Below are 13,904 nucleotides of genomic sequence, written 5' to 3'. Positions count from 1 at the left end.
ACTTTGATTGCTTATATCTCAAAAACTACTTAAATTTTTTTTCAATTTGTTAAAATAAACCGCCCTATGCCCATAACAAAATTTCTGATTATATTTGCATTATTTTTTCCGAAATAAAGTTTTCAATTTACTCCCATAATTTATGACATAGTTATGTTATGATTTAATAGTTCCAAAAATTTTACATAAAATTGAGTACTAACAGGTATATATGCTTGATTATTTTTTTCAGTTTTTTGACTAAAAAATAGAAGCTTTTATTGTTCTCATAAACTCATGCTACCTTCTGTAGTTCAAGTCACTCCGGCTGGCATTTTTGTCTTAAAGGATGGCAATCCTCTTCAACAAATCAATATTGTATTAGAAAATTAATGAGATGTTTGCTGTTAAATTGAAACTATGCTTTACATGGTAATTTTTTAATAACTTTTTCATGATGAAATAAAAGCTTTTCTTGAAATAAAAGCTTTAACTTTAACTCCTTGATAAGTATTGGAATTAATATTTTTTAATATTACAGGGTTGTAACTTTACCTGGAAACCTTGAAAAACCTGGAATTTGACAATTTAGGCTAAAATAACCTGGAAAAACCTGGAAATTTGATCAAAAAACCTGGAAAAACCTGGAATTTTTAATAACTTTTACATTTTCATTTGTAAAATTTTGATTTGACACAAAAAGTCATCAAAATTTTTTTTTATTAAAAAACATATTTAAAGTAACTTTACAGTATCTATTCAATGCTTTTATTCTATTTAACACAGTTTTTTTAATAGAAATTAACTTAAAACTAAAAATAGACCCAAAAATGTGTACTTTTAAAAACCTGGAAGAAGTTTGGAAAACCTGGAAAAAAATTTGAAAAAATGAGTGGCAACCCTGATATTATTGTTTAAGAGTCACACTTTTGGTGTATATAAGTTTTTTTTAATGTATTGAAAATAATTTTAAATCATTGAATTGAAAAAAACTATTGAAAGACTTAAGTTTAAAACAATGCTTCTGGAGTTTTTGTACAATTAAGGTTAACATTATTTTTTTAAATAATAACATTTTATCAGTATTAAAATTGAATATGATGAAATGTAAACTTTTGGAAATATACAACATTTCATCAGTAACAAGTTTGTAATTTGAAACTAAAGATAAGAGCATCTTTTGTTAATGGTTATTTTTTAATTTTGATTTACAAATTTATTACTGATGAAATGTTGTATATTTCCAAAAGTTTATATTTCATCATATTAAACTTGTAATTTGAAACTTAAAACTACAAAATAACTCTTAACATAAGATGATCTTTTCTTATTTAGTTTCAAATTACAAACTGATGAAATATAAACTATTCACACTAGGGTTAACAAAAGCTACTTTAGTTATTTTACTTGTCAGCCAGCTAGTAATAACTTGTTTTGAAACGGTAAAGTGAACTGTTACAGGAAAATCAACAAGGTCAGTGCTTCTCATATTTAGAAACTATTACATTGGTTTAATTTAAAAAATTTTTAAAGTTCACAAATGATTTTATATTTTTTATGTACATTTAATTTTTTTTATCAAGTACTTTAATTTTTTTGTGCTTGAAAAGTTAGTTCATTATTTGTTTCATTATGTAAGTATATGTAAATATTTAATTGCATTTAAGTATTGAATTAATGTTTTGTGTGCACAGCTTTTTGGTCATTAAAATATAACACTATTGCCATACACTCAGGCCACCCAGAAAAACTCAGGATAGTTTTGATTAAAAAAAAATTCAAACTAGTATTTAGGACTAAATCTTTTTTTCTTCAAAGCTTAGTTTTATTTAATTTCTATTCAAGTATTTTCAGGTATTTAACTTATTAAAAAGTTATTTTAATCTACCTCTTGTTAATCTTTTCATTTCTATCATTAATTCAGTTAGTTTTTGCTAACTCAGGCTATATTTTTTGCCTCAAATAGTGGTAACCTAGTAGCTAAAAATCATGGAACTTAAACAACTACTTGATAAACTCTGGAAATTAAGAAAATTTTAAATGTTATATAACTAATTTTAAATAAGAAGATATTTAAATAATTGAATTATAGTAGTATTGTATTATATAAATTTATTGTTAAACTTTTATTGCGTTACGCCGTTTCCCTGCAGAGCAGTTCATCAGACGCTAAAAAAAAGCTAAAAACAAAAGTATACAGGGCGATAATTGGAAAATAAAAATACACACATAAATAAAAATAAAATCTACATTTAAAATATGAGTTTTAATTAATATGTAGTTTACAAAAGTTAAATTTCAAAGTTAAGTTAAATTAAAATTAAATATAGGTAAGTTTAGTTTAAATAAATTATTAACTATAGATTTTATATATTTTGATAATTTATTTACTAAGCATTTAATATATTAGGCTTTGGAAAAAATGTAAATACTAAGATTCATAGGGAATTTTTAGAAAACAGAAATGGTCTTTTTACAGGAATGTTGTAACTTCAAAACAAAATCTTTACACAATACAAACATAAATACAATGTAACAATCAAATTAAATAGAATAAAATAAACTAAGTTAGTGCGACAAAAAATAAACTAAAAGTATTCCTTAGGGTAATGAGGGCATTGCGTGACTAGTTCATTTCTTTTATTAAGGATTTTTCTTTGGTTAGCATTTGCTATAAACAGTCTTTCAAGGTTACATAGTGAGCACATGAAGTTTGGTTTAAATATGCTTTTTATCTGTCTGAGAATTTTCCATTCAATAGTGGATTTTTCGCCATTTTCATATAATTTCCACATGTAGTTGGCGAGTTGTGTACAGTTGGTGGGCTTCTTCTTGTTGGGTTTTGGAAATGATACTCTATGTTCGTACAATCTATTTTTGAATGCTCTTTGGGTGGATCCAATATGTGACATTCTCTCATTTTTCTCAGATGAGACGATTGCTTCGTATATTACATTTTCTAATTTACATTTATTCATTACTGGACATTGCTCTCTGTTTCTGCAGTTGCATAGCTTCTGTTCTATTTGTGGTTTTTCTAGCAGCTTCTTATTATGTCACTTATTAGTGCTTTAATGTTTGGGGAACAACAGTATGATATCTTGGTGGAACTTCTATTGAAGATTTTGTGTAGTTCTGTTGATTCTGGGAAGTGCTTGTCAAGCAGTTTTAAAAAGAGGTTTCCGAATTTGGTTTTTACTGATTCACAGAAAGGTGGGTTGTAAAATATACATTTTCTTTTTCTGTTTTTTGCTTTGTTGTTATTAATTGTTGGATTATATTCGAGCTTATGATGGAAGTTGCTTTTGCTTAAAGCGTTTTGGTAGATTTGTTTCGCGTTATCAAATGATGCTTTGCTTTTTGTTAGTTTTGAAATTCTATTTTCGATCATTTTTGGGATATTTTTCTTAATTGTTCTAGGATGGTTAGAATCTTTGTTAATATAGATGGTCTTTGCGTTTGGCTTTACATATGGGCAATAGTCATCAGTTAGGAGGTTTAAATGTATGTCTAAGAAGTTGGTGGAGGTTTCACCTGCGCTAATTGTAATGTCAAAACCTATGTCTGCTAGTTTTCTTGTAATTTTGTTTTTTATTTTGCAAATATAACTCTTATTTGTTTGATTGATAACGGCAAGTCCATCATCTCTGTAGAGTCCAATTGACTCAGTGTTTATAATCGTAGACAAATGGTGTAATAGGTATAAACCTACAAGGTCACATATTTCGGCGCCGTGGAATGAGCCCATAGATACATCAAAGTTGTCATTTGTGTTGGTTTTTTTCCACATTTTATTATTGTAAAACATTAATGATTTGCATGTGTGCATAATTGTCTCTATCTCAAATTCTGTGAATCTTGAATAAGAGTTGGAAAAGTTGATTGCATCTATTAGATGTTTTCTTTTGATAGTTGGGTAAAAGTTCTTTATGTCAAAGTTTACAAAGCATTTGTGGTTTTTGTTGTTGATTTTTTCAAACCAATCTATCACTTTGCCAGAGTTTTTCCATTGGCCAAGCATGGATTTTTTTCTTATGGTTGTTATGTGTTTTTGTAGAATGGTTCTTGACAGTTTACCTAAGTGGGTTTCAGATGAATTAATTATTCTACAGTTGATATCGTGTGGAAAGTTTGCTTTATGGTCTTTGATAGCAAGGAATGCTTCATTGATTTCATATTTTGGAACTTTTTTGTTCTTTAAACTCATTTGTTTACTATGGTATTATGTTAAATTACTTAACTAATAGAGTTATAGTAATTGAATTGATAATATTACTATTAAGTACATTAAAAAAAAGTTTTTTTTGAACACATTTAAGGTAGCATTACAATATCTTTTCTGTTGCTTAATACCCATATAAACATTTTTACCCTATATTTTATCTTGTACTAAAAAGTGACAAGAAAGCTTACACCTAAGAGGTTTTATCAATTTTCAGTCTAACAAGTGCACTTCTTTTCAGAGGGTAGTTTTTAATAAGAGCCTTATTTTTATTTTAGTTTTTGCACCTTACTACAGGGTTGCCAATAAACCTAGAATCCTAGTTCCAAACAAAAATAATTAACAAACCTGGAATTTCAAAGAATTATTTTATGTCAAGTAATGAAATTTTGATAAGGTACAAAAATCTTTCATATTGAAAAATATATCATTATTTTTTTTTGTGGTTAAAAAACCAATTTAAAGTAGCTTAACAGTATTTTTCAGTGGTATTATAATTTGTAAGACAGTTTTTAACCTTAAATTTAATTTTTTACTAAAAATGTCCAAAAATCTTATTCTTAAAAAATCTGGGAGAAAATTTTCAAAAAAGATTTGGTGAACTTTTATAATAATGAAAACTGATATATAAAATTTTAAAGAACTATACAAATTCACTTGTTTAATTTAAGTTGTCCATTTAGTAGTTTTTACATAAAAACAAAAATTTGTTTATTGAACCAAAAATAAAAATCACAAATATTTATAAGTACTTATTGGTGTGAATTAAAACAAAGAAATTTTTTTTCAATTCTTTAAATAAAATTTGAAGTATTTTATAATTATTTGAGCAGTAACTTAAGTAAGACTTTTAGAACTGCTCTGTAGCAGTCCTCTAAATAATAAACTTTTTTAAAAATACAGTTCTGTGCAGTGTTGAATAAGAGCAGTATTTTATAAGTTACTCCACATATATATTTATGAAATTTGTAAAAGTGCTATTAAAGAAGTTTTTAAACGTGGGTTGCCACACACTCCCAACACTCAGGATATTTTAAAGTTTTTGAAAACCTGATGATGACTCAAGACAGCTTATGGTATTTTGATTCAAAAACCTAGGCTGATTCAGGAAAAACTTTCTATCAAAAATTATGATAGCTTTATGATTTAGAAAAATCTCAGGACAGATTTTTTCTAGACTTTAATAGAAACCAATTTTGTTGAAGAACTTGATTTTTATTGATTAAAAAAATGATTCATAAAAATTCTGAATGACTCACTGTTTAAGGTCATTTGAACAGATTTTGGTTCACTGATAAAAGGGTAACCCTATTAAACTTCTTCTCAATTTTTAGTTTACTCATTACAAAGTTTTGTTCATTAAACCAAAAACTAGACTAAAATCAATTTTTTGATCATCATTACTAACTGGATTGACATGAAATAAGGAAGTAAGTTGAAAATATTTTTTAGAGATAACCATCCAAATAGCTTATGCTTTGTTCCTGAAACAGAAAATATCAATTTTTTCCTATAAATTTCCATCCAATGTAAAGTTAAATTTTAGAAGTAAATAAACAAAAAAGTTTTCAAAAGCAGTCCATGTTTGGAGGATGTAGAGTTGCCACAAACTCAAATTTTTTAAAGTCTTTGAAAAGTTCAGGATAACTCAGGCTAGTTTGAATATAAAAAACTCCATATGGTTTTATAAATTCTTTGAAATATTTGTCTAGTTCTCTCTAGATGTTAAATGAGATTTAGTTGTTATAACTTCAATATTATGCTTAAATTTTATGTTTAAATATATCAAATTTGGTTTTTATTAATTTTGTTGTGCTCCCACACACTCAGGAAAACTCAGACAGTTTGAAATTTTTAAAAATATCAGGATAACTCAGGCTAACTTGCTCTAGTTTGAAACTAAAAAAAGTTTTAGGATGCCTTTAGATGTTTCACAAGTTCTAGTCCAGTTTTTTCTGGATCATGAATTTTATTTATTTGTTCTAGTTTCAATGTTTTCACGTTTTTTTACTAAATTTATTCACAGGGTTGCCAAAAACCTGGAAAAACATGGAGTTTGACAATTTAGGCTATAAAACCTGGAGTTTGAGAAATTTTCACACCTAAAGTAGTAAAATTTCAATTTGACACAAAAAATCTATTGTCTAGATAGAAAAAATTTGTCATCATCCAAAATATTTTTTATTTATTAACAAAATTAAAAAAGCTAAAAGATATCTTTTCAATGTCATTATAGTATTTAACACAGTTTTTTTTACCTTAAACTTAATTTTAAACTAAAAATAGACCCTGAAATGTGTAATTTTAAAAACTTAAAGAAAATGTGGCAACCCTGTATTCAAAAACTTAAATTTCACTAACTTTAAAGAGCTGATTAATTTTTTTAATGAAGTTTTATTTTTAAACATTTAAAAAACTCATGATGACTCACAACACTTGTAGCCACCCAGAATAGTTTTTTGATTCTAAGAGTGACAACCTTGATATCAAAATATCTATTGAAACCAAAAGACAAAGTTTCAGATTATACAGTGATTTTAATTATTACTAACTTATTTATAAATTCTTGAATCATATCATCAAGTTGTTTGTATAACTTTGATTTTAGTTTGATACTTAACACAGTCCTTGGGTTACTCAAAGCTTTTTATATTCAGGTTGTGAAACAATGGTAACAACCTGTTGTTGTTTTTTTTAAACTTTACAGCCCATACAGGGTTGCAAAAATTTTTAGAAAATTGAAAAAGCCTGGAAAAAACTTGAAATTTCAAGTTGATAAATCACTAAAAACCTAGAAATTTACATGTTAAATAATGAAATTTAAGTTAGATCTATTGGTATAAAATAAAAATATCATATAGAAGATAAATTTTATCATATTTTTTATATAAAAATACCTTTAAAGTAGCTTCACATTATATTTTAAATATTATTATAATATTTATGATTCATTTTTACCTAAAGTTAAGTTATATTCTAAAATGGACCAATAAAATTCTTTAAAAATCTCAAAGAAATTTAGAAAACTAAAAAAAAAATTACAATAATTCTGTAGCAACCCTGTAAATATAAAGTTATTTTTAATTATGTCAACAAATTTTAAGAAAATAAAAACAGATTATTAAGAGGTTGCTACACACCCAGGATACTCAGAGATACACAGTACACTCATTATAACTAAAATCACTTAAGAATATTTGAGAATCTCAGGATAACTTAAATAGTTTGTAGTTTTTGAAAATCTCAGGATAACTCCGGCTAGATAGAAGTAAACATAGTATTAACAGGGTTGCCACTTTACCTGGAAACCTGGAAAAACCTGGAATTTGACAATTTAGGCTAAAATAACCTGGAAAAACCTGGAATTTGAGAAATTTTGAAAAAATTCTGGAAAAACCTGGAATTTTGATCAAAAACCTGGAATTTTTAATAATTTTAACATTTCAGTTGTAAATTTTGATTTGACACAAAAAATCTATCATATAATTAAGATTTTTTGTCATCATCAAAATTTTTTTTTATTAAAAAACACATTTAAAGTAACTTAACAGTATCTTTTCAATATTTTATACTATTTAACACAGTTTCTTAAATAGAAATTAACTTAAAACTAAAAATAGACCCAAAAATGTGTACTTTTAAAAACCTGGAAGAAATTTGGAAAACCTGGAAAAAAATTTGAAAAAAGGAGTGGCAACCCTGTATTAAGGATGACTAAGGATAGTTTAAAGATTCTTGAAAATCTCAATCAAGTTTTTTTAGATGTTGAATAAGGTTTAGTGGTTTTATAATTATTCAATATTTATTACAATAATCAACTTTGTCCAAAAACTTTATTTTTATTGATTTTGAAAAGTTTATTGATTAATCTTTAAAAAAATTTTCAAGGTTGCCACTTTACCTGGAAACATGGAAAAACCTGGAGTTTGACAATTTAGGCCAAAAAAACTTGGAAAAACCTGGAATTTTGAACAAAAATCACTTAATAACCCTTATAATTTTAACAATTTTTACAAGTTTAGTAAGAAAATTTTGATTTGACTAAAAAAATATATCTTATAAATAAAAAATTTTGTCATCATCAAAAATTTTTTCTAATAAAAACATATTTAAAGAAGCTTTACAGTACCTTTTCAATGTTTTTATAATATTTAAGACAGTTCCTTACCTTACCCAGTTGTGACCCCAAAATAACATTTTATAAGCACAAATTCAAAAAAAAAGTTTATTATTAGTTTGATGAATAACTTTATCAATAAGTTATTTATTTTGCAATTTTTTCTATAACCATAGGCTTTAAGCACTGCCATACAGAATAAAGATACTTTTTTAACAAAACGTGAGACATACTCAAAATAACTCAAGTTAGATTAAGTTTTTCAAAGGCTGGGGTTGTTTCAGGTTAATTTGAACTTTTTTTAACAAATTTCAGGCTAGTTTTTACAGCTGTTTTTTCTTCAATAATATGATTTTATTAGGTAAAACTGTTAGTTAACAGAATTTAAAAAAAGTTTTAACTAACTTTTTTTTATAAATTACTTTTAACAACTTGTGCTAGTTCATTGTAATTTAGGCTTGATTTTGATCACTCATTCTGGCCTTTTTTCTTCAAAAGAGGGAACCTTATTTCAATTGTTATAATGTATTTGTAATAAATTATTAGTATAGTAAGTTGTAAATTAGAAAACTTAAATGTTTAAAATATTGTTTCAGATTAGTTTTAAGTTAATGAACTTGCAGTAATGGGAGCAGGCCAAAGTGTTGAAGTGCCGGGTGGCGGATCAGAAGGATACCATATCCTGAGAGTTCAGGAAAACTCACCAGCTCACAAGGCTGGCATGGAGCCATTTTTTGACTTCATTGTGATGATTGAAAATGTGAGGCTAGACACAGATGATGAGCAGCTGAAAGAACTGCTAAAGGCCAACGTTGAAAAGCCCATATCAGTTATTGTTTACAGCAGCAAGACCTTGCAAACAAGAGAACTGAACATAACTCCCAGTAGTTTATGGGGTGGGCAAGGTTTGCTTGGAGTGTCCATTAAGTTTGGCACTTTTGAAGGTGCAAACGAGCATGTGTGGCATGTGTTGGATGTTGAGCCCAACTCACCTGCCTACATAGCTGGCCTGAGACCTTTCAGTGACTACATAATTGGCTCAGATTCTCTATTGAGTGAACAAGATGACTTATTTTCTTTGATAGAATCCCACGAGGGCCGCCAAGTCAAACTTTTTGTTTACAATTCTGATGTTGATACTTCAAGGGAAGTTGTTCTGACACCAAACAGTGTTTGGGGCGGTGAAGGAAGTCTTGGTTGTGGCATTGGCTATGGTTACCTTCACAGGATACCAACCTCTACTGAACAAAAGAATGTGGATGTTTCACATCAGCATCTTCTTCCTCCAGCTAGTGGTGTTCCTGTTGCTCCAGTCCCAGCAGCTCAGCCTAAGGAGGTCCAAGCACAAGGTGAATCTAACCCAACAACCGTAGAACCAAAAGCTACCAGTCAAGCTAACTTACCTGGAAACTCAGATGCAGTTAACTTGTCTAGTGATAGCAAAAATGATTCTGAAGCTGCACTACCCTTGGTTGACACTACCAGTTTACCCCCTGTTTCAACTGCAGTGGAGTCATTAATACCTGGTTTGCCACCAATGGTCAACTTAAACATGCCTCCAAACCTGTCCACAATGGCTCCGCTAAACATACCAGACATAAGCTCACTTCCAGCCCTGTCCAATTTGCCTCCCATCAACCTGCCCAGTGGCATAACCATTCCTGCTGTCACTGGTGTTCAGTTGCCGTCAGTGGACAGCATTGTTGCCTCCATGCCTTCCCTGAACATAAGTGACCTTCCCAAAGCCACTGATTTGACCTCGCCAGAAAAGCCAGCTGACGCTGATGCAGTGCAGAATGAAAAAGTTGATGAGTCTTCTGCAGATAAAAATGCTGAACAACAGCTAGTTGAAAACAATGAGCCTGAAACAAGTTCTTAACTCTTTTGATTTTATACATTTTTGTAAAGTGCAACAGGATGTTTTTAAACTGTATTTTTAGCTTACTATTTCGTTTTTTAAAAATTAATCTTGCTATATTAATCTTATGAATATTTATATTCATATTTTTTTTCAGTTATTTGTCCAACCACAATTTTTTTTTATATTTACATTTTTTTTTTAACACAGATTTAAATTGTAGAAATGAAAAAAAATACTTTAACTTAGTGTATGGGCTACAACTCAAAAAATAACCAAATCTAAAGAAATTTCTAATCTTAATGTTCATTGAAGTATTCAAATAGCTTATATCTTTATTTAAAAGTCAAACCTTTTTTTTATTTTGTTTTGCTCTATATGCTAATTTTATTATTTTTTATTTAAACATAGTAATAAATCTAAACCACTTCGATAGCCTTGGTATTCTTTAAGTTGTTATAAAGTTAATCTAAACCTGATGTATATAGACTTTTTATAATAATAATTTTATGTTTTTTATACTTAGTTTTGTTTTCAGTATGAAAAATATGTTATATTTCACATTTAATGACTTTGCCTAAGAATTTTTGCTATTAACATGAACTTTAAAAAGGTGCGCTTTATGAAGCAGTCAAGGCAATATTTATATGAAATTCTGTAAATATCTAGCTTATTAATAAATATTATAATACACATATATGTTTATAATTTTTTTTATCAAATTTGATACATATTTCAACATATAATCTTGTTGAAATACATTTTATATTAAAAATAAAAGCATTCGTGTTTACAATAATAAAGTTAAAAAAAAGATTTGCATTTATTTAAAATAAATTAATTGCATATAAAAGATTAGTACATTTGAATATTGCGTACTTTTTGCTTTAAAGGCATAACATTTGAATATTAGCTATTAAAGCATTTCCTTCACGTAATTTATTAAATAACATAATTCAAACCCCTTCTAGCTATGTTTAAAGTTAGTTTTTTTTACAGAAATAATATAAATAAACATGTCTTCAGTCGATGCGGCACCCCCAGCAGAGGGAAAGAAACTGAGCAAGAACGAGCAGAAGCGCATAGCCAAAGCCCAAAAGAAAGCGGCTGAAAAAGCGCAGAAGCAGGCCGAGCAGGCTGCCAAGAACCCGCCCAAAAAGAGCGACAAAAAAGCTAATGAGGTGAACGAGGAGGAATTGAACCCTAGCCAGTACCACGAGATGCGCAAGAAGCAGATGGTGGCTGTAAAGCAGCAGGGCAAGAACCCATACCCCCACAAGTTCCACGTCAGCATTGCCTTGAGTGAGTTCATCAGGATCAACGCTGACATCGAAGTGGGAACCCACAGGGAAGAAAGCAACTGCAGCATCAGCGGTAGGATTCATTCAATCAGGAAATCTGGACCTAAGCTTGTCTTCTATGACATCAGAGGGGAAGGTTGCAAGCTGCAAGTGATGGCCAATGCAAAAATGTACTCTTCAGCCGAGGAGTTTGCAGCCATAGTTGAGCAGATTCGCAGGGGCGATATTGTCGGAGTCGAGGGCCATCCAGCCAAGACAAAGAAGGGAGAGTTGAGCATTGTGCCAAAGAAGATGATCGTCCTCTCCCCCTGCCTTCATATGCTTCCTCATTTGCACTACGGCTTCAAAGACCAGGAGATGAGGTATAGGAAGCGCTACTTGGACCTCATTATGAACGAAAAGGTCAGGAATAAGTTCACAACTAGGGCAAAGATCATTTCTTATGTGAGGTCTTTCCTTGACCAACTTGGTTTTCTTGAAGTGGAAACCCCAATGATGAATATGATTGCCGGAGGAGCAACTGCCAGGCCCTTTGAGACCCACCATAACGATTTGGACATGAAACTCTACATGAGAGTTGCTCCTGAGCTCTATCTAAAAATGCTTGTTGTTGGTGGTTTGGACAGAGTATATGAGATTGGCCGTCTCTTCAGAAACGAGGGCATTGACATGACTCACAACCCAGAGTTCACATCTTGTGAGTTTTACATGGCTTACGCAGATTACCATGACTTGATGGAAATGTCTGAAACTTTGATTTCAGGCTTAGTCAAGCACGTCACAGGGTCATACATAGTTGATTATCATCCCCAAGGTCCAGATGGCCCAGTCAATAAGGTTGACTTTACCCCTCCATTCAAGCGTTTTGATATGATGCCTGAGCTTGAAAAAGCTACTGGAAAAAAATTCCCAAAAGAAACTGATCTAAGCACTCAGGCGGCCAAAGAGGCTATAGACAAAATCTTGGTTGAGCTCGGAGTGGACTGCACACCACCAAGGACCACAGCAAGAATGCTGGACAAACTTGTAGGTGACTACATTGAGGTCCAGTGCATTAACCCTGGTTTTATCATCAACCATCCTGAGATCATGAGCCCATTGGCCAAATACCACCGCGACAGGAAGGGGTTGACGGAGCGCTTTGAATTGTTTGTTAACACCAAGGAAATCTGTAACGCTTACACTGAATTGAATGACCCAGCAGTTCAAAGGGAGAGGTTCGAGTTGCAGGCCGCTGACAAGGCAGCTGGTGACGATGAAGCTCAATGCGTTGACGAGAATTTCTGCACATCCTTGGAGTACGGTTTGCCACCAACAGCAGGATGGGGAATGGGAATCGACAGGCTGACCATGTTCCTCACTGACAGCAACAACATCAAGGAAGTGCTCCTCTTCCCAGCAATGAGGCCTGAACAGGAAAAGCCAGAAGCTGAATCTGAAGAGGCTGCCAAAACTACTGGTGTTTAGAAACTCGTGTGATTTTATTAGACTTTAAATTTAGGAATTTGTTTAGATTGCACTCTTTATTTTATAATGGTTTGCTCTAGTTTTGTTTCAAACTCCATTTTTTACTGTTGTATATGGAATTAAGTTTTTTTATAAAGCTCTTCTTACGTAATAATGAAATCTATTTTAAAATAGTAGATCCAATTTTTTAATAATGGGTTTGAGTTGTGTTTTCAATGTTAGCTCGTTCTTTTAGTAATAAATTTTCATTAAATTATTTTTCTATTTACATTGCATGTAGTCTAAATAACCCTTTAGTTAATGATCAATCGTTTTATAGGTTATTACTAATTAATTAAGTTGTTTATGGTCCTAGATTGGAAAGGAAGATGAACTGATGCTCATCAGTCGTAAGCAAGAAGTTACTGGGTTAATTTTAATAAAAGATTTGTAAAAAAGGTCTATAAAAATTACATGTTATATTAGGTAAAAATATTTTGATGACAAAATTGAAGGAATAGAATATTTTGATAAAACATAATGAGTTTTTGGTAATAATAGGGTTGCCGAAAAGCCTGGAATTTGACAATTTAGGCTAAAAAACCTGGAATTTAACATGTATATATAGATAAAAGAATTTGTCATCATCAAATTTTTTTTTTAAAACACATCAAAGTAGCTTTACACTATCTTTTCAATGTTTTTATACTATTTTAAACAGTTTTAAACTTAACTTTAAACTAAAAATAGACCCAAAAATGTGTACTTTTAAAAACCATGAGGAAATTTTAAAAACCAGGAGAAAATTTGCCTAAAACATTTGGTAACCCTGTAATAATTAAAATCCTAAATATTATAAAATTCTTCGTTTTGTACTTGATATATCCATTTTTTCAAAACTTCAGTAATAATGGAGATATTTTGTGATATTAATTCTCAAGGAATAGTTAAAGCCAATGTGCCCAACAATTTTATTATACA

The 13,904-nt window shown here is 29.9% G+C and overlaps 2 protein-coding genes across 2 annotated transcripts; both read left to right on the top strand.

The window, feature by feature from the left end:
- Positions 1 to 1,354: 1,354 nt before the first annotated feature.
- LOC145843843 (Golgi reassembly-stacking protein 2-like) lies at positions 1,355 to 10,862 on the top strand. The gene is made up of 2 exons (XM_082951085.1): positions 1,355 to 1,453; positions 8,915 to 10,862. The coding sequence occupies exon 2, from the start codon at positions 8,944 to 8,946 to the stop codon at positions 10,195 to 10,197; it is 1,254 nt and encodes a 417-aa protein (XP_082807211.1). The 5' UTR covers positions 1,355 to 1,453; positions 8,915 to 8,943; the 3' UTR covers positions 10,198 to 10,862.
- A 317-nt stretch (positions 10,863 to 11,179) lies between these two features.
- LOC145844297 (lysine--tRNA ligase-like) lies at positions 11,180 to 13,202 on the top strand. Its single transcript, XM_082951687.1, has one exon. It carries the CDS (start codon positions 11,193 to 11,195, stop codon positions 12,942 to 12,944), a length of 1,752 nt encoding a protein of 583 aa, XP_082807813.1. The 5' UTR covers positions 11,180 to 11,192; the 3' UTR covers positions 12,945 to 13,202.
- Positions 13,203 to 13,904: the final 702 nt, after the last annotated feature.

Source organism: Thalia democratica, chromosome 9 (genome assembly GCF_965202585.1).
Source record: "Thalia democratica chromosome 9, ktThaDemo2.hap1.1, whole genome shotgun sequence".
NCBI lineage: Eukaryota > Metazoa > Chordata > Thaliacea > Salpida > Salpidae > Thalia > Thalia democratica.
This window is presented reverse-complemented; position numbering and strand designations above follow the sequence as displayed.